The following is a 26,847-nucleotide window of genomic DNA, read 5'->3' as shown; positions in this document are numbered from 1 at the left end:
CATCAGCGGCCCCATCCTTGCACAAAACCATTTGGAGCCAGCCCCCAGCCCTGCTGCCCCAAGCCCCCAGCCCACAACAGCTGCACCTTCTCTGTTTCCCTGCATTTCTACCTTCCAGCCTCTCTTTTCCTCTATTATTCTTCTCTGCTTCTGGTTTTACCCTTTTCATATTTTGCTGTTGAAACAGAAATGCATTTGACAAGGAAGGAGAAAGGAAAGTAACAAAGTGAGCACAATGATCCCCAGATCCCCAATTTTTCATTTCTCAATTTCACCCACAGTAGGAAAATGTTCACAAAAACTTGGTGTGTTCATCTTTAGACCACAAACATTGATAAAATCCCAGCCTCCTTCATATCTCTTTCCCTTCCAGGATTCACAATATGAGCTGCGAGGGGCTGAACTGATGTGTCCAACACAGAGAGCACTGAGCAACAAGTTCGGGGCTTCAGGCTCAAGCTCCATGTGACAACCACGCAGTAAAAGGAAAGTATTCAAAGAAATAGTTTGATAATTTTGGTCAGCTATCAGTTTTACACTTCCTTGGGAGGAAAAAAAATAAATCTGCTTAAGATATTAATTGCTTATGCTGATCTAGATTTTTTTGAAGCTCTTAATGATCCAAGCTGCTTGCAAAGGTGTTGGTCTTGATGCCATTTGCTTTTAGAAAGAAACTAAGCAACTCGGTGAGGCTAAGCATCTCGTTTTGATATTTTCAGGGTGCAACATTTTGATTTTTCAACTTGCAAAGCTTTGTTGCTTTATTATTTTTTTTTTATTTATTAGTACATAAAGCTGAGGTTGAAATTAGAATGAAAGCTTTCAGTTTAACTAATCAATCCAAACACTTTGATACAAATCCCATTGTGTTTTCTCAGTTTTGTTCTCCAGGAATTTATTTGAAGTGCCCGTGTTCCATTTTTAGACTGTGGGGAAGAAAAGAAAAAAGTGAGGTTTCCTACAAAAGAGAGAACCCGCCACCTACCTGTGGCTAGCGGTTCTGTGGTATTTCTTACCCTTAGAAGTGTAAAAAAATGATTTTTCCTAATTATGTGGCTCAGGCTCCTCATGGTGGCTGGCTGCAGCATGGGATGGAGTGTGGGCGATGGGGAAGGGGGAGGAAAATGCTGTGTCCCCAGGCCAGCCTGGTGGGTGCAGGGACCCAGCAATCCCCAAGCTGTGCAGGAACCGCTGTGCTTCTCTGTTTCCCTGCGAAACAATATGAGGAACAAAAGGAAAACCAAGCCCTTGTGATAACACCAAGAAGAAAGCAGCAGCACTTGCCAAGGCTGCATGGCTCTTACTGGGAAGCAGTGGCTGGGGGCTCCCTGGGGAGCATGGCAGGAGTTGTGCCAGCCTGGTGCCAGCAGTGCCGTGCCTCTCGTTAGGACTCATGGTGGGCATGGCTGCTCAGCATCAATGTCCTGGGGTCCTGGTCCAGCGCTGGTGGGAGGGAGAATGGTTCTTCCTCCCGTCAGTCCTCGGTGCTTGAGGGCAGCTTAAAAGGGAAAACTAAAAATAAACACAGCTTCCGATGACCTTTAATGGGTCAAAATGTAGCTGGCAGCGGGAAAGCAGGTCAGGAGCCTCAGGGTCAGAACCGCAGCTGGTAGAAGGCTCCCTTCACAGCACTGTGCTGATGCTGCTCATCCAGAGCTGCTGGCAGTGCCTGGCCTCGTGACTGGGCTTTGTGGGGTCAGGAGCAGGGGCTGCACCAGCACCAGGACCCAGATATACATGCAGGGGAGAAATGAAGCAGTCCCAAAATACCTGGCTTCAGGCAATATGCCCTGAGACTGCCTGGGAGCCACAGCAGTGTGCTCCTTCGGCCTTGGAATGCAGCAGTGGCAGAGGTCAAGAGGGAAAGATCCTTGAAGGTTTTAGCACACCTTGTTTCGGCTGCCCTGAAGCCTTTGCCATCACTCCTCCTCCAGGCAGATCTTGCAGCACCTCTCCTGGTGTCCTGGTCTTTCAGGAGGGGAGGTAAAGTCCCAAAAATCCCAACACGCAAAATGAGCTCCAGAGAAGCTGGGAAGTCCTTGTGGTGATTGCATCAGCACTGGTGTGCATCAAGGAGGGTGTGTGTGCATTGTGGGCACTGTCGCAGGATGTGCTAGCGGTGAAGGGGAAGCACACGGCAGGAGAAAGCAGCGCAGTGGGGCAGACGTGTTGGGAAGTGGTGCTGGGCATTGGCCTCCCCCTCCAAGGTGACGTGGGCCAACCTGGAGTCCCCACGGTCCTCCAGCAAGGGGGCGAGCCACTTTCGTGGAGAAGATCCAAGCTCCAGCGCTCCTTGGCGGCTAGCTACAGTGCGCCTTGCCTTGGGATTCAGGGTTCTGTTTAAGGGTTAGCTCATGGGGTGCGACAAACTCAGAGTCCTGCCATGAGCGGAATCGTATTAAGGCTGCGTGTTCAGGTCTCCCAAAAGGCTTCCCTTGGTAGCACTATTTCATGGGAGGTTTAGGTAGCTGTAGTCTAAGGTTAAGGTGAGTTTTAGAGGAGGGAAAGGGTTTGGAAGGAGAGAGAGTGCAGAGATCTGTTGGGAGTGCGGTTGTGTAAAGCTTGCCAAGGGAATTTCATGTCTCTGACTGCAGTCTAAGGTTCTTGCCACTCTGCCATTAAGCACGCAGCATTCCAGCTTCAGCACAGCACTTCATGTCCAGCTCAGCAAGGATGAACTCCTGAAAGAGGAGAAGCATTAAAAAAAAAAAAAAAAAGAATGAAGAATTGCTTGTAAATGTGATGGCATCAGTCTGGCAATGCCAGAGCGACAGAATCAGTGCTGCATTCAGGGAGAAGTGCCGAGCTCCAGCTCTCCTTAGCACATAGTTACAGTTCACTTTGCCTAGGGGGTGAGGGTTTTGTTTAGGCTTAGGTTTTGGGGAGCAATAAAGTTCAGTGTCCAGTTGAGAAGCAGTAAAATAAAAAGAAAAATTATTAAACAGAGAAATGCTTGTAAAAGAGATGGCTCCTTGGTGGTTAGATACCGTGAGTTTTGCCTTGGGGTCAGTGTTCTGTTCTGGGTCTTAGGTTTTGGGAACAACAAAGCTCAGAGTCCCATTGTGGGTGGGATTCAATTAAGGCTGCCAGCTGCAGTCTCCCAAGAGGATTTCATTATTTCATTGGTAACTCAGGTAGCTTTAATCTCAGGTTAGGGTGAGTATTAGAGGAGGGAAAGGGTCTGGAAGGAGAGAAATCACAGAGTCCTGTTGGGAGTGCAGTGGTGTAAGGTTTGCCAGGGGAATTTCAGGTCTCCTGGACTGCAGTCTAAGGTTCTTGCCATTGAAAGCTCCAGTCCCAACTTCGGAGCACCTGATGGCCAGCTCAGAAAGGATGCCCTCATGAAAAAGAGGAGAACCATTAAAAGAAAAAGAAAAAATAATGAAATGGAGAATTGATCATACAAGTGATGGCATTAGCCTGGCCACGCCACAGCGACAAAAAACAAAGCACGTGCCAGGCTGCTTGAGCTATGCTCAGCGAGCCGCACTCAACAAGCGCGCCCAAGCCCTGCAAACACTGCTGCTGGATTTGGGGTTGTGTTTAGAGGTTAGGTTTGGGGTTGTGTTTAAGGGTTAGGTTTGGGGTTGTGTTTAGGGGTTGTGGTTAGGAGTTGGGTTCGGGGTTGTATTTAAGGGTTGGGTTCCGGGTTCAGTTGTGTTTAGGGGTTGGATTCAGGGGTGCGTTTAAGGGTTGGGTTTGGGGTTGTGTTTAAGGCTTGGATTTGGGATTGTGTTTAAGGGTTGGGTTCGGGGTTGTGTTTAAGGTTTGGATTCAGGGTGCCGTTTAAGGGTTAGTTCACGGGTAGGGACACAGCCCAAAACCCTCCTGCGGGCAGCAGGGCTGCGAGGCCCCACTGCGCCTACTGCACTAGAGCAAAACCCCGAACTGCGCATGCGCAGCGCCCCTCGCCTGTGGTACCGCTGTCGTGCCGCCAGGCGGCAGCAGAGGGCAAGGCTGCCCGGCGCCTGCAGTACCGGCAGCTGCCAGCAGGTGGCGCCAGAGGGCGCCGCGGAGCTCGCCCTGTGCCCCGCCCGCTGCTTGGTGCGTGGCGGCACAGCGCCGCCTCCGCGCATGCGCGGTCCGTGAAGGGCAGGGCCAAAAACGTTGTTTTTACGTCAGAATTGATAAAATAAAAGTTTTACAAGGGAAACGGGGATCTGTATGTTTGTGATGTGCAGATGGGGTGATACGTACATTGGGGGAAAAAAATTAAAAGAAATGGGTTTAATAAACAGTAAGGGAAAAGGATCGATCCATGAAGAATTAATTAGGCAGATTTGGGAAAAATTATTGTTACCTGAAGGGATTGCTGTGGTGTGTATCACGAGGACATCAAAAAGGAAACTCCCTAGTTCAATGGGGAAACAGAATTATAGGTGAAAAGGCTTAAAAAATGGCTCTGCAATTAGAAGTAGAAATGGAGCTGTTTCTTCTACGCGTGTGTAAGCTTCCACCTGAAAAGCAATGAAAAAGAGATAGAAACCTTCAAGGAGTTAGGAACACAGGAGTCAGAAGGATGGTGGGCTCTCCCTGATGGAAGAGAAACAGTAAATAAACAAATCATGAGGGAATTTTTAGCTGTTCTACGTCAAGGAAGCCACTGGGAAGCCAGGCAAGGTGTGACGCTGTATTGAGAAATCCATGTGTGTAGGAATGGGGTGTGTCATGGGAGCAGGGCAGGCCAACGAGCGAGTAAGAAGGCAACCTCTGGAAGCCAGGACTTTGACCCTTTCAGAGCATCCAAGTAGATTTTACTGAATTACATAATGTAGGTAGATGAAAGTATGTGCTAGCATTAATTGACCATTTGCCAGAATGGGTAGAAGCTTTTCCTTCAGTATCAACAACAGCTATTGAGGTGATAAAGGTAATTCTGGAACAAATTATTCCTATGTATGGGATTGTTGAAAATATAGACTCAGATCAAGGAAGTCATTTTACTTCATACATTTTGCAAAGATTAATGAGAACTTTGGGAATAAAATGGGAGTTTCACACTCCGTGGTAGCCTTTCTCGTCTGGAGACATTAAAGAAACACCTGTCAAAACTGGCTTTAGAGACTAAGCTTTCCTGGACAAAATGCTTACTTTTAGCTCTTCTCAGAATTCAAACTGCTTCTAGGAAAGATATAGGAGTTTTGCCATATGAGATGTTGTTTGGACTACCATACCTGGGTAGAAGCAGTGAGATACCTACTCTTGAAACCAAGGGTCTTTTTCTCAAAAACTATATACTCAGGTTGTCTTCTTCCTTGACGTCTCTCAGGGCTCATGGACTGTTGGCTCAAAGCCCACTGTTGGAATTCCCAGTGCATTTATTCCATGTGATGGATGCTGATACGTACCTGGAGAGAATCAGAACTCCACCCTGAGCGGGAAGGATCATTCCAAGTACTGCTCACCCCTGAAACAACCACAAGAGCTGTGGGAAAGGGCTGGACTCACTATACTCAAGTGAAAACATCTGTCGACCCTAGTACCTGGGAAGTTGTTCCTACAGAAGAGTCGTTGAAAGTTAAAATTAAAAAGGAAGTTTCATAGTAGACTCTGTGTGTAATTAAAGCTTATAATTGTAAACCAAATTTTATTTTCACAAGTAACTAATGAATGTGACTTGTGATTGGGAGAAAGGACTGGCCTACACGGAACTGGAGTGCCCCCAAAGGGTTTTAATTCTTGTAGCAGAGTTCATCTTATTCTTAATATTGATAATTATTTGGAAACCTAAGATTTAAAAATAATGTCAGGGAGAGGTCAACTATTAGTTTTGACTCTGGCCATTTTATGCCTCAGAGGGCCTTGGTCAATTGGAAAAAGGATGACCAAGAAGGGAAGCAACAGGATACCCTGTCAAGATATGTGTGAATGTGACAGAGAAGTGCCTCAAGCTGTCATGTTAAATGCCTGTCAGGTGCTAGCTTGTGGGGATATAAATGCTCAATGGTAATTGATTGTATTTTTTCCATTATAACCAGGTCATCTTTATGGCTGCTCCCATCAACAGCTTGCCCTCAAATCCATATCTGGTCCAGAGCTGAATTTACTGTGCTTAAAGCAGGTTTGGGTGAGTGTGCAAGGTACTCTCCCTGCTACATACTCTCGTGTGTTGTATTTTCCTTTCTTAGGGTGTAGTTCTAGAGCAATGGTCAAAAGAGCTTACCTTACCTTTACCAAAAGAGCTTCCTGGTGCTTACCATAGCAGCTAGGAGCAATGTCCCTTCCCTCACATTGAATTTACCCATTTTTATGGTGGACCAGCCCAGTCCCTCAGACGCTGGGGTTATCCAGACCACCTAGTCTACTCAGCAGCTAGTGCAGCCTGAGGTTCACTAGCTGCTCAAAAACAAAGGCTCAAAGCAGAGAGCACAGTTACGCAGAAGAAATAGGATTTAAGAAGAGTATAGGACAGACTACAGTGATGAAACAAAATGCTCTGTTAGTCAAGCATACCTACCTGCCCCCTGTTTACATGCCACTGGCTCCTTTTCTCTTTTTTTTCTTTTTTATCTGTTTTGCCGTGTTCATCCCTCCCATATCTGGATTGCCGTGTTCATCCCTCCCACCTTTTCCCCTTCCTATGTCTGTTCCCCTAAACATCCCATATGAATTTTCATGCAGTCCCTAGGTTCTGCTCTGTTCCATTTCTAAATTCTCCCTCTGCATCCCATAATGTCTTATATCGCTGTAGGCCATAATTGCCCTTCATGACATTACCAGGAGACAGTTCCTTTCAGCGAGTCACCTTGGTGGGTTTTGCACCAGGGATGATGCAGGGGTGGATCACCCATGGCACCAGGGACTGTTCTCTGATGATATGAGGATCAGCCTATTTAGTGTGCTCCATTTTCACTGAGTAGGTTACAGGGCTCTCTCTGCCTGCTGTTATTTCTTCCATTTCCTTTGATTAGCCTTTAGACATGTAACCAAGTGCTTTATCAAGCAAGTGTTTGTTGGGACAGGGTTTCTGATCTGGCATCTTCAGACTTTCTCTTTTTCATTTCTTCTTTGGAGGTCACTGACAGGTCTACTAAGCAGGAAGAAAAACCAGAACAATTTGATTCAGAGTTGTTGCCACATGTCTGAATATCCAAGCCCAGTTTTGAGAAGCATTCTATAAAATTCAGATGCACTAAGGACAAGGAAACATGTAGAAGAACACACTGTGATATTACAAGTAATATCACAAGTAATAAGTTACTATAACAAGTAATATCCAAGACAAACCTCCCCCGGTGGTACTGGAAACTGTTTCCTTGCATCCTATCATTTGTCACCTGGAAAAAAAAAAAAAAAAAAAAAAAAAAAAGGAATGACAACCACTTCACTACAACCTCCTTCTTTCCTTCTTTCAGGTAGCTGTAGAGAGCAATGAGGTCTCCCCTCAGCCTCCTTTTCCCAAGGCTAAACAGCCTCAATTCCTTCAGTTGTTCCTCATAAAGAAATAAAAGAAAAAAAATAGCTTGCAGCCAAGAAAACAGATTTCAACAGAAGATAAAAAGACAGAAATAATGGTAGATTGCTACCAAATTGGATTATGGAGCTGGTGCCTTTTTTAGGCCAGCAGACGAGCAGATAGGAGGGAAGGGTACTGTGAAACAGTCTCATGAGATCAAGGGCATGTTAGCCCACAGAGCGCACGAATTGGGCTGAGCTCTGAGCAAAAATGGCAGGCCTAGCTGAAAGCAAGGAAACGTACATGAAAACTTTATTTTGTACTTCCAAAAAATACAAGCTCTGTGGGGAGCCATGCATGGAAAGAAGCAGGGCAGACGAGTTGGCATGGGAGGCTCTCAAGAATATATGCTACATCCAGGCTAGAAGAAGCCCTACGTGGACTCCTAGCTTCTGGATGTGTGGAAGGAAACAATAAGAAGCCATCATGGGCTGGCCAGACAGATTGCAAACCACCTTGGAACATGTCACTGGGCACCTAATGCTTGGAAGGACTGTGTGTAACAGCACATGGAGAGCTCCATGGGGAAAAGGAGTGGGGGAGACCTCACTGAGACCTTTTGGTACTTAAAGGGGTCTTATAAAAAAAAAATGGTGAAGGACTGTACTCAGGTAGATAATGATAGGACAAGGGGGAATGGTCGTAAACCAAAAGGGGATAGACATTAGAAGGAAATTCTTCACGGTAAGGGTAGTGAGGCACTGGAACAAGTGTCAAGAGAAGTTGTGGATGCCCCATCCCTGGAGGTGTTCGAGGCAACGCTGGATGGGGCCTTGGCCAACCTGATCCAGCTGGTGGCACCCCTGCCTATGGTGGAGTTGGGGTCAGAGGATCTTTAAGGCCCCTTCCAACCCGAGACATTCTATGATTCCGTGAAATTGAGATGCACAACAAATGTATCCAGAGCTTCTGTCCCCAGGTACCGAGCTAAGACTGTCAGCTCAGGACAGCATGGCAAAAAGAAGCCTCAAACTGGAAATGCAAAGCGCTGCACGTTGCGTGAAAGCAGGAACGCGACGGGCACCCACAGCCCGGTGGTTTGTTACTGCCTGGAAGAGGTTGGACCACGGGCAGTTGTCTTTAGACCTGTGCAAATCCTCCGATTTCCCCCTAAATGGCGAGGATCTGAGCATGCATGAGGGAGAGTTAATGCAGAATAAGCGTGGAGGGAATGGGAAAGGGGTGATCCGTGTTAGGGCACGGGAATGGAAAAAGCCTTGTGGCGTGGGGAGGGGAAAGCACGAACCCGAGGGCACACGGGGTGGGATAGAGCCCATCTGAGCCCACTAACACACCCCAAACCCCTCCCTCCCTGCCCCTACACACCAAATACCCTTTCCCCACCGACACCTGCACCTGACAACCTCCCACACCAGCACCCCCGGGCTCGGGACCCCCACCCTCAGCCGCCTCCTCCCCTTCCCCTCCGCTCGCTTCCCAATCGCTCCCAATCCCCCCCCCAGCCTCCCCCCACGCCCTTTCCACGCCCAGCCCGTCCCCTCCTACCCCAAACACCGCCCTCCCACCGCTCCCTCCCGGCCCCTTCCCTGCGCTCCGGCTCCCGGTAGCCGCAGACCCCCCCCCCCCCCACCCCAGGGCGCTGCCCCCGCTCCCCTCCAGCCCCTGCCGCAGCCGGGGCCCGGCAGCCGGGGCCATGCTGGGCAAGGACTACATGCTGGCCATCATCCTCGTCAACTGCGACGGTCAGCCGGGGCTAAAAGGGGTGGGAACGGGGCCGGGACGTGCAGAGGGTGATGGTCGGGGACCCCCCCATCACCCTCCCGAGCTCAGACGGGGGGTGCGGGGCTTTGGGGAGCCCCTCGGCCCTGCCCGGCTGCTGCAGGAGATGCTGGGCGCAGCCCTTGCGGGCTCTGCGCCATTGTCTGCCTCCTGCTGCGCTCCCCGCTGCCCGGAGGAAGGGCACGGGCAGGGCACAGAGAGATGGGGGGGCGTGCAGAAAGAGGTGGAGGGGGCAGATCCTGGGTCTGCAGCCAGAACCCCGAGAGCAGACGGGGCGCAGGAGGCAGCCCACGGGGTGCAGGGCTCGGAGCGGGGTGAGCACAGCCCCGCTGGTGGTGGCAGGGCCGCTGTCAGCGGTGTGGTTATGCTCAGGCCAGCACAGCCCCCCGGGGATAAGCACCCACAAAGGGGCACGGCGACCTCTGGGTATTTTTAGCCGCACGCCCAGGAGCAGATCTGGTTATTTATCCGTACCGCGGGCTCGTTTGCTTAATCTCCTCGGAGCTGGAGGTGCGGGGAGGAGGGTCTGTGCCTTTCCCCAGCGAAGCTGGGAGGAAGCCAGGCTCGGGCAGCCCGGAGTGCTGGCAAAGAGCTGGGACCTGAGTGCTAGCAGAGGGTCTCAGGGCTAGCAGTCAGCACGGTAACATCCCTGGCAAGGCCTCCTGACAGCTTCAGGCTGCCCAAGCTCTCTGTGCTCATGGTGGGGTCACCCCGTTCCTCCAGATGTCAGGGAGGCGACTGCCTGCACTGGTTATGGTGCCCTGGGGTCTGCTGCTACTGCAGCCTCTCTGGCATACCTGTAAACCTTCCTGGTCAGCACTCCTCTCCCAAACCCTGTGCTCAGCCGTGTTTTGGGGCAACACATTGTGCCCTGAAGGCAGCTGCATGACCCTCTCCCTGCTGGCCAAAGCTGCTTGCTTCTCAAGGCTCCCTGCAGCTGGGAGCAGCTGTGGGAGCTTTCCCCCTTTGCTTCACGCTCTCCCTGCACAGACAACCTCTGGAGTGACCAGAGCCTGGAGATGGACACAGACCTCCCCCCAGGCTGGAGGAAAATCCATGACACTCTGGGCACCTACTACTGGCACGTGCCCACTGGCACAACGCAGTGGCAGCACCCTGCACATACCACGAGCCCAGGAGGGTGCCTGAAGGCTGATGGAGAGGAGACACTCCAGGAAACGGTAGGGGATGTGGGCAGGGGAGTGTTGGTTCCCACTACCTGGCAGAAGGCAGCCATAGAAGGGGGTGGGTTGCTGAAGGACCCTCTGGGTACCTTGTCCTGCCTCCCCTTGGAGCAGGACTCCCTCTGTCACCCCAAAGTCCTGCTCCTGGTCAGGGTTAAGCCCATTGAAGGACTTCAGGAGGGCCCGTGTTGATCCTATCCTGGTTCTTCTCAGGCTGCCCGTGAACTGAGACTGCTGTCCTGGGAGGGAGGCCTCCTACCTGGTGCCTCTGCAGACATCCTCTCCTGACACCCCCTCTTGCTGCCCTCACCCCTTTCGTCTTCTTTCTCAGGACTGCCAGGCCTCCGTGGTGAAGCACCCAACAAAAACCAGGCCCATTCCCAGCCCCATGGCTTCGCTCTCCAGGAGGTAGGGCTGCCTGCGTGCTCTGCCAGCTCGTGGCACTCAGGGGTACCGGTGTCCCATGGCCACCAGTGGGTGCTGGACCCTGCTGTGTTCCCCCAGAACAGCCACACAGATTGGGCTCCAGTTGAGCACCTTTGTGGGACAGCACCCGGCTGGTGCTGTGGGGGTCTCTTGGTGCCAGGGCTTTCTTCTCCTGCACTTCCCTGGACATTCCCCTCACCACCCTGTCCCTTTGCAGGACCTCGCTGCCCTGGCACAGAGACGACCTCCAGCACAGCACGGAGCCCAGCTCAAAGGTACTGCATCAGGGGATTCCTGGCATGCCAGAAGATTCCTGCACCCAGCCCAGCCCGCGCAGAGGGTTTGTTGCAGCACCGTGTGCTGGGGCTGGCAGAGGAGCATGCAGTTAGCAGCTGGCAGGCACAGAGGTGGAAGCAAGGGCAGGGGTGGCCGTGTTGGCACGGTGAGGGGCGTGAGACAGGGGCTGTGCTGGCCTGTCGTTCAAGCCCCAGGTGTGTTTCTGCTCAGTGCTTCGCTGTACGTTCGCTGGGCTGGGTCGAGATCCCTGAGGAGGACCTGGCACCTGGCAAGAGCAGCATCGCTGTCAACAACTGCATCCAGCAGCTCTCCAACAGCAAGTGCCAGGGCCAGGGCTCTGCAGACAACTGGGGTGAGGTGAGAGCCTGGGGTGGTGCTCAGTCACGGTACCGTGTCCCCTCTGTGCCCGGGGACCAGTGCTGCTGGGGGTGGCTGTCCTCACACAGAGGGAGTGGGGAGCCCAGGGACCTGTGCCGGTGTCAGAGCCAACTCTGACCACGTACAGTAGGCTGAATGGCTGGGGCTGTCCCTACACATGGGGCGTGTGCTGGGGCTGCCCAGGCCTGCTGCCAAGCTGAGGGTGCCCCCGACTCTCTGCAGGGCCAGGACCTGGTGATGATCCTGAAGAAGGACACCATGAGCCTGGTAGACCCCCTCGACCACAGCCTCATCCATTGCCAGCCCATCCTCAACATCCGCGTCTGGGGTGTTGGCTGCAACAACGGCAGGTGCTGGAGGCAGGGGCAGAACACACGGGCTCGCTGTGGCTCTGCCCGTTCGGGGTGAAGGAACCCAGGCAGTAACCTATCTGCTCTCCTTTCTCCCCTCCTGTTGCGACGTGCAGGGACAGGTAACGTGGTGTCGGGCTAGGGGCAGCAAAGCAGGCTGCTTCTGCTGGGACCTCGCTCATTTATTTGCTCGTGGCCTTGCAGGGACTTTGCGTTTGTGGCCAGTGACAAGGACACCTGCGTGCTCAAGTGTCACGTCTTCCACTGCAACGTTCCTGCCAAGGGCATCGCCAAGGCCCTGCACAAAATGTGCTCCAAGGTGGGCTAATAGGGCCTGCAGGCATGGGTGGACAGAGCCCTCTCATGGCCCTGGTGCTCACGGGGGGGTGTTTTAGGGTGGTCTTGGGGGTGAGGGGTGGCACAGGAGCCCTGCCTCTGCCACTGTGAGCCTCAGTTTCCCCATGTAGAGCTCTGCTCACCCTCCATGGGGAGGGTGTCTGGGTGTCCACAGTAGCCATCAGGCTGCCCCTTAGCGTGCGGCACCCCGTGCACTCCGTCTCTTGCAGATTGTGGCCGAGCGAGCAGTAGCGAGCAGCAGGCTGCCACACGCCATCACGCTGGAACCCATCTCCACTAACGACCTGCCGCTGCAAGGTACCACCTCGTGGGCACAGGGCCTGGCTGCAGCTCCTGTGCCCCTGCCAGTGCACTGCGGGGCTGTGTTGCTCTCCCCGTGCCCAAGGTCTCCGGGCGCTGCTGGGCTGCTGCCCCCAGCACGAAGACCAGCAGGGCCATGGGGTGCCCAGCAGACAGAACGTCGTGGCCTGGCTTGATGCATCCCTGTGGGCCTTGGGGTGGACCCTGGGAGTCGTTGTGGGGGCCAGGGATCCCATCCAAGCCTCCTTTCTTGGCAGTGGATATCCTGGATGCTGTGAGGCAGTCGATCCAGAAGTACGAAGCACTGTACATCGGCAGCCTGCCCGTACCCAGGGCCATGGGTAAGTGCTGCTGGCCCTGCGGATGCTGGAGAAATGCCCACGTGTGTGGGGAGACCGAGCAAATCCCATGTAGGGGGCCGCTACCTGCAGGGCACCCAGCACCAGCAGCCACCTTGCTGGGGCAAGGAGCTGCAGCCAGGCTTCTCTCCTGCCAGGGATGGATGTGCTGAACGAGGCCATCGAGAAGTTGACCAGAGGCCCTGGGCGGGAGTGCTGGACGCCCTCCCTCATCAGCGTGTCCGACACGGCCATGAGGGTGCACCCTGCACAGGTGGGACCAGGGAGGGAAGGGGGGGCCCTGGGGTGATGCAGCTGAAGGAAGCAGGCACCCAGGGTAGGAAGAAGCAGCCCCCTGGGGAGGGCTTGGCCCACAGCGGCCGAGCCCCCACGGGGAGGAGGAGATCTGGCTGGGGGGTGCCCAGGTCTGCAGGGTTCCCTGTGGGTTCGGCGTGCGATGGCTCAGCCTGTCCTGTCCCAGCAGGAGGAAGAGAGGCCCCACATCTGGGAGTGCCAGGTGCGCTACGTGACCTTCCTCGGGGTGGGCCGGGACGCGCACACCTTTGCGCTCATCGTGGACACGGGACAGCACTTCCAGTGCACGGCCTTCTGGTGCGAGCCCGACGCCGGCACCATCTCGGAGGCGGTGCAGGCGGCTTGCATGGTGAGCGGCACCCCGGGGAGGGGGGATAACCCCACGCTGCTTCCCCGAACACCCCACAGCATCCACCCAGCCTGGACATCTGTGCTCCTGGCAGGAGGGTTGGGGGCGAGGCTGGGCGCAGTGTGGGGTCAGGAGGGTGCCGGATTGCCATGCCAGGCATCACCTCACGGCCCTGTGTGTCCTGCCCTGCTGCCGGGTGGCTGTCACACCCTGTCCCCCCGTGTCCCCAAGTGTCCCCCGTGTCCCCGCAGGTGCAGTACCAGAAGTGCCTGGTGGCCGCCGCGCCGGGGGCGAGGCCGAAGCGCGCACCCTTGGAGGGGCAGCGGGCGGCGGCGGCGGCGGCGGCGGGGGAGGCACCGAGCGGGGAGGTACCGAAGGCGAACGGGGGCAGCGGCGGGGCTGCGGGGCCCGGGCCTCGCAAACGCGGCGTCTTCTCCTTCCTGGAGGCCTTCCGCCAGAAGCACTCCCTGCTGCACCTGCCCTAGCGGGGCTCGGCTCGGATGGACCCCGGGGGCCGGGAGAGGGGGGGGAGCCGGAGCTCCGCGGCCGGGCCGAGTGCCGCGTCCCCCCCCATCCCCATCATCATCATCCTCCTCCTCCTCCTCCTCCTCCTCTTCCTCCTCCTCCTCGTCCATCCAGCGCCGCTGCCGCCCCCAATAAAGCTCCGCCACGCAGCTGCCGGCTCCGCCTTGCGCCGCCCCGCGGCTCCCTCCCTGCCCCCGGCCGCCTCCGCCCCGCGGGAGGGCCCCGGGGAGCGGCGCGGGGCCGGGCCGGGATGGCGGAGCTCTACGTGAAGCCGGGTGAGGGGCTGCGGGACCGGGGGGGACCCGGGGAGGGCTCGGGGAGGGCTCGGGGAGGGGCTGGGGATCGAAGGCCGGGAGCTGGGGTGGCGCAGCGCGGCCGGGCCGGGCTGCGGGGCGGTGTTTTTGGGCAGGCCGAGCGGCAGCCTCTCACCCTGGCCTTTGCCCCCGCAGGGAACAAGGAGCGCGGCTGGAACGACCCCCCCCAGTTCTCCTACGGGCTGCAGGCGCAGGGAGCGGGGCCCAGGCGAGCTCCTCTCACTCGCCGGGTGCCCGCCCCGGGAGCTCTCCCAGGTCAGCACCCGCCGGGCCCCGCAAAGCCCAGAGAGACCCCGGGGGATGGAGCCGGGGATGGAGCCCTGGCACTCTGCGTTTGGGGCCAGTGGGATCGGGACCAGCGTCCCCCTGCCCCATGAGGGGCGCGGGGTGCAGAGCAGAAGCGCTGGTGCCCGCTGTCGCTGCAGCCCCTCGGGCCAGGCGGTGCTGGCACCGCACGTCCAACCCCATGGGACAACCGGGTCCTGGGCAGCCAGGGGGTGATGGAGCCAGGAGGTGGTGGTGGGCTAAGATCCCCTTCAGCATGTGTTATGGGGTGGCACCATGGCATTTCCCTGCACCTGGCTGGGCTGTGGTCATAGAGCTTTATGAGGCTTCACACCACATCTCCTCCCCAGGTGCTCCTCCAGACACTGCCCCTGCTGCAGCTGCAGCACAGCCCCCCAAAGCGCTGGGGCCACCCCCGCTTGGGCCTGTTAACCTTGCCCTGAGGACAGAGAGCGCCAGGCCGGCTGCAGAGGAGAGCTCTGAGGGCAGCGATGTGCCAGCAGACGCTGTCCTCGGCCCTCTGAGGGAGACCCTTGCCAGCTGCCGGCCCACGATGCAGGTGAGGCCAAAACGCTCACTCCTCTGCCTCCTAGCCCCACCAGGCAGGGCTGCTCAAACGAGACAGCGCTGCTGGCCTGCAGAGGGAAACGTGGAAGGGTGGCAACGCGCCAGAAACCCAGGATGTCTGGGGTGACGACAGCCACCCCTGCCTGGGAGGGCTGCCCCGAGGCAGGTCCCCTCCAGGGCTCATCTTGGTGCTTCCAGAAACAAGTGTGCGATGACATCGGGCGGCGTCTGACAGTGCTGGAAGAGTCGTGGGCTCAGGGGAAGCTGTCGGCCCCCGTGAGGAAGAGGATGAGCCTCCTGGTGCAAGGTGAGGGACGGGGTGTTGCACACAAACCACCCCCGGGCCATGGGAGCGCTGACCCGGAGCTGCTGACGGGTTCCCCTTTCTTGGCAGAGCTGCAGCAATGCCACTGGGACACGGCAGACGAAATCCACCGCTCCCTCATGGTGGACTATGTGAATGAGGTGAGCCAGTGGCTGGTAGGCGTCAAGCGCCTGATAGCTGAGACAAGGAAACTGCCCGCCGAGGAACCAGCTGCACCGAGGGACGACAGCACCGAGGCCCAGCCCGAGCAGGAGGCTCCCTGAAGCCCAGCACGGAGCTGCAGACTGCGAGCAGGGCAGCTTCTGGCTCCAGCTGCCAGCAGAAAGAACTCCCAGAAGGGGCAACCCTCCTGGCTCCGGCGCTCTCCTGAGGGGGATTTTACTCACTGCCTGGCAGTGGCGACTCACTACCTGTCAATAAATAGCGCTCTCTGCCCCTGCTCACGACCTGCTCTGGAACTTTGGCGCCGTCGGCTCTCGGCTACCACAGATCTTTGGTTTGTGCCACAGCTACAGGCTGGGCTGTCACCATCGGTCCGAGCACAGCTCAGGGTCCAGGCAGCCTCAGGGAGGGGGCAGAAACATCTCAATGCTTGGCCCAGGCCCACCAAGCCCTGTAAGTTCTGGCTGTTAGTGACCCCATACAGCCCCATGTGCACTGCTCCACCCTCTGCTTTCAGAAGGTCTCAGCAGCTGCCCCAACCACAGCTCGGGCAGTAGGGGGGCACACAGCATCCCAAATGTGGGAGCAGATCCAGCTGGGCCCCAGCCTGAGCCTGTATTTCCAAGTGCAGGACTGGCCTCAGTGCAGGTCCAGGCAATGCTGGGCATGACCCTAGGGTCCTGTGTTAACGTGCAGGATCACACTACAGGAGGAAAAATACTTCTGCAGCCTGGAAGGCTACCTGGCACCAATCAGCTCCTCCAAGCTGCCTTCCCCAGGGCTCTGAGGACCCAGCTGAACCCCAGCGTAGAGAGATTCATCATTTCCACACAGGGATTTCAGGGTGTTTATTAATCAAGCATGAGCTCCTAGGCAGCTGCACCAGCCAGTTGTGCTAGAGCCTGAGGTGTCATATCCATCCCCAGCATCAGAGAGGACTGCAGCCAGCTGGTCACGGTGCCAGCACCTCCACGAGGCCCAGGAACAGGCCCAGCCACGGCCCAGAGAGTGGAAGCCGGAAAGTCAGATGTCCATCTCACACTGGTCTTGATCTGCAGGGGTAGGGAGGCATACGAGGCATTAGGAGGGGGCTGCCTCAAAGGAAACATGCAAAGGGCTGGAGGGGGGCCAGGTGAGAGCCCCACGCCCCAGGCAGCGGGGCCTGCTGAAGCAAGGGCCGTGCTGCCTGGGCCGCTCACCTGGCATGGCTTCTTCACTCTCATTCTGCTCCTTGAGCTCCCCCGGCTTGACGAGGCTGCACCGGGCCAGGGAGGTGACACCGGGGATCTGGGGCAGGCAGCAGGGAAGAGTCCTGGCCGCGGGCGAATTCTTGCACTCCAGCAGGAACTTGCGGACGTAGATGATGGGGGTACCTGCCAAAAGCAGGGGGCTGTCAGGCGCTGCTTTCCCCTGGCAGCCCCCTTCCCTGAGAAGCACAGCCTGGGCCTGAGCCTAGAGCAGGGGTGGGACGCAGCGTTTGGCCTTGGTAGAGCCACGGCTGGGTTTGGAACAACGGTGAGGCTTCCTACAGACTGAACACCACCCTGCAGCTGCTCCCAACGCGGTTCCTTCCTCCTGGGCCTCCCAGAGCCTTGGAAGGCAGGGTGCAGGGCAGGGGGTGTGGGAGCCACACATTTCCCTGGGGCAGCCCATGCAGTACTGGCCAGCTGCAGTGCTCCAAGCCCAGCCCTGTGGTGCCTGCAGCACTTTAGCCTTTAAACCTGGATGCTGCTCCATCCAGGAGCCGGGGTACAGCCTATCCTTGGGAGCAGAACGGCCCCCAGCAGCTGCAGCAGTGCTGCCAGGGGCCCGTTCCCCAGCAGCGCAGCCCTCAGATGCCAGGCACAGCCTCTGCCTGCTCCCGTGGGTTGTACGAGAGCAACTCTGGCCTCTGCAGTCCTTACACAAAACGTGAGGTTCCCTTTGCCACTCCAGCTAGGGAGGGGAGGCCTGCCAGATGCCAGGGGGGTTGCTGCGGTGTGCCTGGGCAGGGAGGTGCCTGCACCACCAGGAATGAGGCAGAGGGGCACAGCCAGGGCTGCCCAGGAGCAGAAATGGCCAAGGCCACCGCTCTTCACTCAAGATTAAAGTTCAGCTCTCCCCAGCATGGCCCTGCACACACAGCCAGTGTGTGTAGTGCAGCAGAGGATGGCACCCGGAGTAGGACTGTAGCCATCCGGGCCAGGGAAGCTGCAACCACCCAGGATGGGGCATGAGGAGGTGACGCTGCCCACACCACAGAGCCTCGAGGGGCAGAGCAGACTCACACACACGTGTGGCAGGGTCCTGGCCCCCCAGGGCTGCTCACCCCAGCAGCACACAGGCTTGCAACAGCCTCAGCCCCACACCGGACACTGACACAGCCCAGTTCTCAGATGTGCTTCACAAAACTGGTTTAGGGGCCCTGCCAACCCTTCTCCTTCCAGCTCTCTTGGGCGGCATCTGATGGCCAGCAAAAAATAACACAGTGCCTACAGCAGAGCTCCAGGACTCTTCACTAACATAAAATTGAGGACAACTCATTCCGGTGCACACGCTGCTAGGCAGAGTGCCACCCACAGGGCCACAGCTGCAACAGCTCACCCCAGGATCCCCAAGAGCAGATGCCTAAACAAGCACGAAAGCCACTTTACTGGACTGCCATTTTTTTTTCCTTCTCCATTTGCAGTAGACAACTACTGTTAACCCAAGTGTTTCTCCTTTGGCATTTGCATTGTCAGGGTAGCAGTAACACCAAATATATATACATTTTTCTTTTCCTTCTTGAGTACCTGGTAGAATATCTGAACACATCCAGTATTGTTCCTGAGGTTTATTTGCCTATTGTACTCAGATACTACTTGTGCACTTCATGTTTTCAGCACTCCTCAACACTCAGGAGTAACTGGGACAGCCAACACACACCATCACATTATTTCAAGAGTTTACTCCATGCAAATTATCACTGATCCTCTCTTTTGGGTGCTCTTTCCTCATGCTTTTCCTGGGGAAACTGCTGTTGCATGTAAGGAATGGTCAGGAGGAGGAAGAAGGAAGGCAAAGAAGTCTCCATCTGTTCTCTGGTCTAAGAGACCATCAAAAGTGGTCCATTGCATTGGACAGTTTGTGCACTGTAGTTACCTGCTTGAGAAATGGACCAAACATTCAGTGTAGTTACTGCATCACCACTCATCAAAATCAGAAATAAGCACAGGCTGAAGGCAGGAAGTGGAAAACTTCCAAGTGCAGGCCAACTCTGCAATCAGGCTGGGTGGAGAAGGATGGTTCCTCTTAAGTAGTATGCAAAAATTCCCTTCCTTCTTAGGGAAGAGACTTGAGAAGCTCTTACCAGATTTAAAAGGGATATAAGAAGTTTAAAATTAATTAACTACGTTTTCTCTGGTAGTAAGTGGTCTCTGCTTTCCTAGTATCTGCTTCTGAGCAGTTTGTCACAGAGTCAGGTGAAGAAGCCAAGCCCTGCATTCATCTATAAGCTGCTGATTTACCTTCTGCAAATTAAGACACCATTAGGCTGCCAAGGTGTCAAGTCAGCCACTGAACAATACCTGATTGTCTCAGGCAACCCACCTGCAAAAAGAGCGCTACAAGAAACAGAACTAACCCAGAAAAGACAGATACACAGCCACGTTCACAAGACAAACAAACAATAACTATGACTGGCAGGGGGGAGAACCCAGTGGAGTTCATATCACATTGAAACACCCCCTTCCTTCCCCCAAACCCTACATCCACGTGCTAACGACGTGACTCTGAAAGGATGCACCACTGGTCATGGCAGCTACCAGTGATAGCCACATATATCCTCTTCCAAAATTCTCACACACAACCTATAAATACTGTTGGCCTTTTATTGAATATTCAGGTATTTCACATTAATACAGGCTACATAAAGTAGAGCCACTATACGACATGGAATTTACCCAGCTGTTCTTTTTATGTTAACAATTATACATGTATTTACCACCCTAGAAGTTTGAAATCATCTTGTTCTCTCCTGCAAGTAGCATCCAGTAGAGTTTAGCCAGCATTAGTTTTAAGTCAGTTAGTTTTTTAAGTTCAGAATGGCTAAACTAACTGGAGAACAGAATCAGTTGTTTAAGTAAATCAATTTGTTCTTATACAACGAGCAATAAAGTTTTCATTGTTACAGCCCACAGAAAATTGCTTAGTTAGGCACATTATAAAAAATCCCCAAGGTTCTCCAAGATCATAACGTTTCCCAAACAAGGCTAAAAAAAAAAAAAACAAACCAACAGATAGACCCCCTTAAATCAGTTGACGTACTTGAGATGCATGTTTCCAATGTGAGGTGCCCAGGTGCCAGGCCAAATCTACAGCAAGAAATAAAAAGACAAGGCTATTATGAAAACAAATAAAGTTTCCTTTAATAGAATTTAACCACTAGAGGGCATGCTTAAGGCTTCCCCCTAAAATACAACCCAACTGCCAAAGAATGGGAGCTGTCTTCATCTCTGGCCAGGTTTTGACTGACAACCTGCAAGACAACAAGTATGGATGTAAACCCTACCCCTTACAAAGTCTCTTACCTTGATGTGCTTTTTTTTTTTTTTTTTTTTTTAAAGAATTCTGGCCGTTTTACCTGAAAGCTGTGGCATGGACAGTGCTATACGCATTTGTAAACACACACTATGGGTGAAAAATCATGCACCATCTCAATTCTACTATCAAAGAACTGGAAAAAGTCACCTAGCTTAATCAAGAAAAACAAAATAAAGCACACCACTGTACGAAACCCCACAGAAGCAAAGGGGGAAAAATGCAATCACACTACCTGCTGAGCATCAGTACATTCTGTTGAATTCTGGACTACTTTGATCATGGGGTTCCAGGCTGGATCTGGAGTATGAAGCCCGTTAAAGAGTGGGCCTCCAGGACCGTCCGCGAGCTGAGGGTGTGACGGTATTAGAGTGCCACCATACATGGAAATTGGTAGGCCCTAAAAGAAAAGAAAAAGAGCACCATCAGAGAACAGTTAGTGGTTAGGGAAGATGACTGTGGTCGTCTTTTCCCTTGCTTCTGCAGTGCAGTACCTTTCATCTTTTGTCACACAACAACCAAACACTTCAGAGATCACATCTGCCTCTGAAATGCTGGCCTAAGAGAGAAGCAAGGACACCACCAGGAAATGTTGAAAATGAAAAAAATGCACCACACCCGATTTGTAGTATTTTAAAAACAATGCAGAAAGCAGTACTACAAAAAAAAAAAATCAACATTTAGTCAGACTTCAGTTGCAAAGGATTATGCACAAGCATAAACCATGTTCTCCAAGATGACAGAGATGGTTCAAATCCCTGTGTAACATTCACATACTGGTAAGTATTAGCACTGTAAGGAAAGGGACATCACTGCACACCTTGGTAGAATTTGCAATACAAAGACTCTTCAAAGCTTGAGATTCAGGACAATGTACCCATTTTTCTGAAATTACATCTTACAGTGAATTAGAAAGGTGATAACCTCTGCAAAATGCCTTCAGATTACCCCAAAAGCAGGACACAGCAGTTGCACAAAGTGATCTCAGAGTTTCCTCTCCTCACCTCTGCAACACGATGACCTTGCTGCACACAGTGCCACAGCTAGAGGACTGCTACAGCAAAGCCCTCAGGCAGCTTGAGACTACAAGACTCCAAGCTGAATATTTTCTATAAATTACTTAACAGCCATCTAAAATATTCATCCAGCTCAGAAAGAGGAAGCTAAAGAGCAGATTTTGCAATTACAAGACTTCTTTCTTGTGTTCAGATGACTGCTGCTCTACAATTTGGAAGATCCAAAAAGCACATGGCCCGGACATTCCCCCAGTGGATGCTGAGCTGATGATGGCTTGGCAACACTGGTTTGCTTCGAGCTACTTTCCAATACTAACAACAACATACAGACTTATGAGCAGTTCTCTCAGGCTGACACTTCCTTAAGAAAGGTTTGTAGCGTTCACAGGCACGACTTGTATGTTTCAACAGACTCCAGAGCTGAACAAGCCTTTTGATACCACTTCCAACTGGCTGAGTCTCTCAGAAAGGAAACCGAAGAATGATAGAGGCATCTAGTGCCTGAACAAGGGAACATTTGCAATCCCCAAATTCTGTTTTTAAGTTCACCTCTAGGTTTGTGTATCTTTTATAGCCAGCAAAATCAGTACTAGGATGAAAGGAGGTTCAGAAATAGGTACCCTGAGAAATGGTAGAAGACAGACATACTGTGCAAATTGGCAAAATAGAACATGCGCCAGTGTAAAAACAGATTTACTCCAGCATAAATCTGTCTCAACATAAATGCTACAGACTCCTCATGTCTACTAGCACAGCAAAACACCTGAACAGATCAGTGATTTTCCAAAGCGATCAGTTGTTTTCAGAAAAGTAGTGTCATGAACCCTGTCTGTTAGTCTTATACTACCCAAATAACTCCAGATAATAAATTATTTGGTCATTTAATAGCCCAAACCCAGCCTTCTGTGACTTACCTTAGAAAAATCCACAAAACTATTTGGCATAGGTTGGTGGAAAATATTCGAGGGTGCCACTATTCCAGAATCATCTCTCTCCATCGGCTGATGCTGAGAAAAGGTGCCTGGATCTGACAACTGCTGATGCATTGGATGATTTCCCATTACAGGCTGAGACCAACCTGACAAGCCTTCTGGAAAGGAAGAGATTGAAAATGGACAATTACAAATCGATTGAAGATTCTCTAGAGCGCTGGTGTATACAGCTGCACACATCCCCACATATCCAAAGGCTCCCAGAAAACACATAGTTGCAGAGTATTTTAGGGCTCTACTTTGGGCAAAGGCCGAATTCCCACAGCTTACACATAGTAGGAAGATACCTGCAATTTTTAGGCTATTAACACATTACAAACAAAGCAAAGACACAAGTCTTAGCAGCAGTGTCATGGCCTCTCACAGGGAAGCTGCTGAAAGCACACCAGGTAAGGCTGTTCCATTTCCTTTGTCGTGTAGCTGTCCGTTATCAAGGGAACACAAAAAGTTACACTTTTTGATAGGGACCAAAAAAAAGGGAAAGATGAGAGTCCATTAAGACCAGGGAAGTTTGGAAGCACCGGACGCAGGCCACCTGAGTGCACATTCATCTTGGTTCTCCAGACAAGCAAGGAAGCTATGGAGACTTCTAGTAACTTCAAATTTCACGTGTCCACAGTAGAACCATTAGGATTCAATAAACTTCCTACCATTGTCTGCGAGCATACGTGAGCTTTTCTTGTTTGTTTTCCAACACAGTAAGAGTGAGAAACTGAAGTTAAAGGAAATATCTATGGCATTACCCAAAAATGTAACAAATACAGGGCCATTATGCATTTGTCTTTAGCTTACAAATAGAAACAATCTACAACTCAAATGATGTAGCTCCTCCCTTCCAGAAGAATCCCATGCTATCAGGAAACTGAATGCAAGACTTCAGCTGTTTCTAAGTAATTCTTTCTAAAATTGAGCTGTCTAGAACAGAAGTTATCCCATCCTCTTTAAGAGCCATGAGGAGATCAACGTAAAATCATCATCCACAGCTATGCATTGCTGGATGTATTAGCTGCACCACAGCTCATATTTTGAAGTGTTGATGGATAATAAGAAGAAGCTTGGAGAAAGGCTCTTGGCCTTTCAGGCTAAAGGTCAGACTTGGAGATGGATTCCCTTAATAGGTAAAATTATTTATTTTTAAATTTCCATATCGTTCAATACACCTAATGACATTTTAAATCTGTTTTCAGGGTTTAACAATTGTACTCAGAATCTAGACTGTGTGAGAATTACCTATACTAGGAGAGAAAGCCACAATTTAAATGACGATTTCTTTGAAAAAACACACCACTTTGATCCCAGTTTTCCTTTTAGGATATACTACATGGAGGTTGATTGGGCTGTAGAACTTTATTCCTCCTCCCACTTTCCCTATCCAACTTCTTTTTGAAATGGAATATTTCCACAAGGCTCCGCAAGTTTATTCAGGCTATCCCAGACTGTACGGAGTGGACTTACCAGACACACTGTTAACTCCAAACGACCAAATGCCACTATGACCAACGGGAGCCGTGAAGTTGGTTCCTAAGGGCGTAGGCGTGACCGATCCCCCCTGTCGAATTCTAGCGAGTCTTTCTGTCCCGATGGGAGGGGGTACCTTTCGATCTTGATTTGTGTTACCCGTTTTTGGCTGGCCCAAGTTAGAAGGTGCAGAAGCAGCTGAAAGGGGCGAAGACGATCCTGAGGAAACTGATGGAATTGGAGATTCACCTGCTGAAAGAGCATTTCTTTTGCTTAATCACACAAAAAGCACACAAGATAGTGACAGTAAATGCAGTCCTCTCTATCCCCCCAATATTGTCTCAAATCAAATAATAAGAAGGTTTTAAAGCCTTCCTCCCCCCCCATCATTCTTCACTCTTTCACAGAATTTCACAGAACTGCTGTTTAAAGTTTAACCCTAAAACAAACATTAACACAAATGCTTTAAGCCATCAGAATGGTGACAGCGTCATGACATAGAAGTGCATCTAAAATAACTAGAAGAAAGAATAAGAAACATGGAAGAGTTTCAGGAAGATATGAAAAAAAAATCAGCCAAAATTCCGTAAATATCTAAGCAGCCTGGTTTTGGTCTCCACCACCTCCAGCAGAAGAGAAACTAAAGACAGCTTCCCAAAGTCAACATATGTAACGTAAAAGCGTAACTTCCACCAACTTCAGAAGCGTCACCGACTCTCACTGTGAAATCCAACTTCTTTTGAGCACTCATTTAAACATTTTAGTTCTTACGCTTAGAGTGGCAGTGAAGTTGCATGCAGTGACATGAGAAGTCTCTTCATTTAAGCCTCTGAATCAAAGATCCATATTTTCTGTAAAGCTACTTCCATGTTCTTCCCACGAGGAGGAAAACCCTATGCCCCTATGTTACCCCGGGTGATGCATTAAGAATCTGGAACATTTTAACTAACATGAAAATTCCAGAATATCAATTTAAAAAACAACAACAAAGAAGTTTGCCATGGTTTGAAGTTACACACGACATTTTCACCTAATTTTACACTCATTTAGAGGGGAATCCTAGGTTTGGTACAATCCCTTCCACTCCCCCGCAACTTCATGCCTTCTCCTTTTAGAAGCTATGACTGAATTTTTGCCCAAATATGTCTTTAGTTATGCTACCAGAACTAGTGACATTTTACACGTTAAGAAACAAATAGGTGGGATTAGCACTTCATCCTCACAACTGCTAAACACAATTGGAAAGCATTTTGTGCATCACTGGCTCATTTCCCCTCAAGTTACAAATCTACTAAGAATTTACAGTTAACTAAGACAGACCCATGAAGTTCCTACATGAATTTGTTGCGCTTGTCCAAGGATGTGGTGAAAAATGCTGTCTGTTAAAGCTGGGAGTCCCAACAGGCGCTGGCCCTTGAAGGTAAACCCGTGCTCCTTGCATGTTTGCTGAAAAGCCTGTCAAAGGACCTGAAGAAGAAGTTGTAGAGCTGTTGGATGGATCTAGAGAGGGTAAGCCTGAAATAAACATAAATTTCATTAAATATTTCTCTCCGGGAACCTGCTTCAAAGCACCACAGAGAGCTAGTGCTCCAAATATAACTACAGCACCTCATCACCTTCAAGGGTACCTGCACACGGTAAGTTCATTTTACAGATGCATGATTCTCCCTCAGACAGAAGCTACCAGAATGAATTTATGTATGTTTTTGTTAAAACTTGAGGTGAAAGCATAGAAAACAACATTTTGGTCACTGGAAGGAATCGAAGTCCTAGCATGGAAGGCAAAAGAGGAAAACTGGGAGTATAAAAAAAAATCTTTCCTTAGAAAAGAGCCATGCAAGTTAAACAGGAACAGAGGGCTCTGTGAAAGTCCTGAGGGAATTAGACAACAATGAAGTTTCACTGCAGTACGGTTTTTGCCATCCCACAGCTACATTCACATACAGGTCAGTCAGAGCATAACGCATCCCAGAAAACAGTGCTGATAATCCACAGTGCAAAAGCTGAGGGGGCTGCTCTCTACAGATGTAAGGTGAGGAAGGGTAAGATGGAGAGAAAGTTCAGTCCCACAGTAATGAATTAACAAAAGGTAATTACAGTTTTTGAACAAGCCAAAGCTTTTAAGCACTTTTCCGAAATGATGTGAAAGATTTCATCACACGTTATTACCAGAAAAAAGCATAAGCAGGCATGACCGTGTGTTTACCTGAGTTCTGGGTTTAGTTTCAAGGGCCTATTAAACAAGACTAGTTTCAACACCGTTTAAACATTTCAGAATGACCACAACCAGGACTAGCCTATACTGCCACAGAGCAAGGCTGAAACTAAGTTCCTACTTAGTTCCTACTTACATCCCCGAAGTCTGAAAACAACAGTGGTGACAGGCAACAGGTCATAAACCTTGCATCTCCTGGATGTGTTACTAAAAGCTAGGTCTCTTTCCCAGTATTAATGCCTGTGCAGGCTGCCTGGAAACGCAGCTCAAGTGATCTTTACCTGCCCAGAGCCTGCAGGCTCTGCTCTAGCACAGCAATAAGCAGACTGCAGCATCTCTAGCTGAGGGGCCCTTCCTCCACGCCTGTTATGAAGCTACCAACAGGATGCTGATCCTAACCCTCCATGCACAAAAGTACATTCTGGAGTAGTCAAAAGGCCCCCATGGTTGTAAGTTCCACCGCAAAACAACTGGTTTCCAGCTGGCTGACAAACCACTGAAGATGCTGAGTTTCAAGAACTCTTCCCTGCACAGAAGGGGTAACAGAGCTGAGGCCCGCGGGGACTGCTTGTTTCCTAAATGGAGAACAAGGTACAGATTGTGACAGAGAGAGCTCTTCAGCAGAAGTAAAGGCACCTAAGTGTGCTTCTTGAATGCTTGGCAGGACGGGGACACAGCTTTCAGAGTGCAATGACTAAACAGTCACAGCAGTTTCGGCACTGCTGTGTATTTTGTACAGGTAGAAGGAGGTGTGACAGCCAGAGATGTGCAAATTCAACAGATCAGTTACTTTTCAATCTTGCTTTTGTTTTGTCTTTACAGTTGGACTGATGATCTGAGAGGTCTTTTCCAACCTAAATGATTCTATGATTCATTGAAGCAGATGAAGAAAGCTTAGTTTAATATTAAAAATCGCTTCTATGAACAATGACTTAAGATTT

The 26,847-nt window shown here is 51.6% G+C and overlaps 3 protein-coding genes across 8 annotated transcripts in view; 2 read left to right on the top strand and 1 right to left on the bottom strand.

The window, feature by feature from the left end:
- The first annotated feature begins 9,002 nt into the window (after positions 1-9,002).
- On the top strand, positions 9,003-14,220 carry APBB3 (amyloid beta precursor protein binding family B member 3). The gene is made up of 13 exons (XM_032197170.1): positions 9,003-9,159; positions 10,187-10,377; positions 10,712-10,788; positions 11,024-11,081; positions 11,314-11,460; positions 11,704-11,831; positions 11,948-11,953; positions 12,036-12,150; positions 12,398-12,485; positions 12,746-12,829; positions 12,985-13,100; positions 13,311-13,490; positions 13,742-14,220. Exons 1-13 carry the CDS (start codon positions 9,111-9,113, stop codon positions 13,973-13,975), a joined length of 1,473 nt encoding a protein of 490 aa, XP_032053061.1. The 5' UTR covers positions 9,003-9,110; the 3' UTR covers positions 13,976-14,220.
- SRA1 (steroid receptor RNA activator 1) lies at positions 14,220-15,946 on the top strand. Its single transcript, XM_032197172.1, has 5 exons — positions 14,220-14,290; positions 14,465-14,584; positions 14,965-15,173; positions 15,380-15,488; positions 15,576-15,946. Exons 1-5 carry the CDS (start codon positions 14,266-14,268, stop codon positions 15,767-15,769), a joined length of 657 nt encoding a protein of 218 aa, XP_032053063.1. The 5' UTR covers positions 14,220-14,265; the 3' UTR covers positions 15,770-15,946.
- A 555-nt stretch (positions 15,947-16,501) lies between these two features.
- LOC116494673 (ankyrin repeat and KH domain-containing protein 1-like) overlaps positions 16,502-26,847 on the bottom strand; it is a 112,971-nt gene continuing 102,625 nt past the window's right edge. For 2 of the 6 annotated variants that reach the window (XM_032196654.1, XM_032196653.1), the window contains 7 exons: positions 25,027-25,206; positions 23,689-23,943; positions 22,156-22,331; positions 20,461-20,625; positions 19,953-19,999; positions 16,868-17,041; positions 16,502-16,720 (listed from right to left, as the gene is read on the bottom strand). In XM_032196654.1, the coding sequence (XP_032052545.1) occupies positions 16,888-17,041; positions 19,953-19,999; positions 20,461-20,625; positions 22,156-22,331; positions 23,689-23,943; positions 25,027-25,206 (977 nt within the window). In that variant the 3' untranslated portion in view covers positions 16,502-16,720; positions 16,868-16,887. The remainder of the gene's footprint in view (positions 16,721-16,867; positions 17,042-19,952; positions 20,000-20,460; positions 20,626-22,155; positions 22,332-23,688; positions 23,944-25,026; positions 25,207-26,847) is intronic. The other 4 variants (XM_032196649.1, XM_032196650.1, XM_032196651.1 and 1 more) reach the window with 4 other exon arrangements.

The sequence above is a fragment of the Aythya fuligula genome, chromosome 14 (assembly GCF_009819795.1).
Source record: "Aythya fuligula isolate bAytFul2 chromosome 14, bAytFul2.pri, whole genome shotgun sequence".
Lineage (NCBI taxonomy): Eukaryota > Metazoa > Chordata > Aves > Anseriformes > Anatidae > Aythya > Aythya fuligula.
Note: the sequence above shows the minus strand (reverse complement) of the source record. Positions and strands in the feature narration are given on the sequence as shown.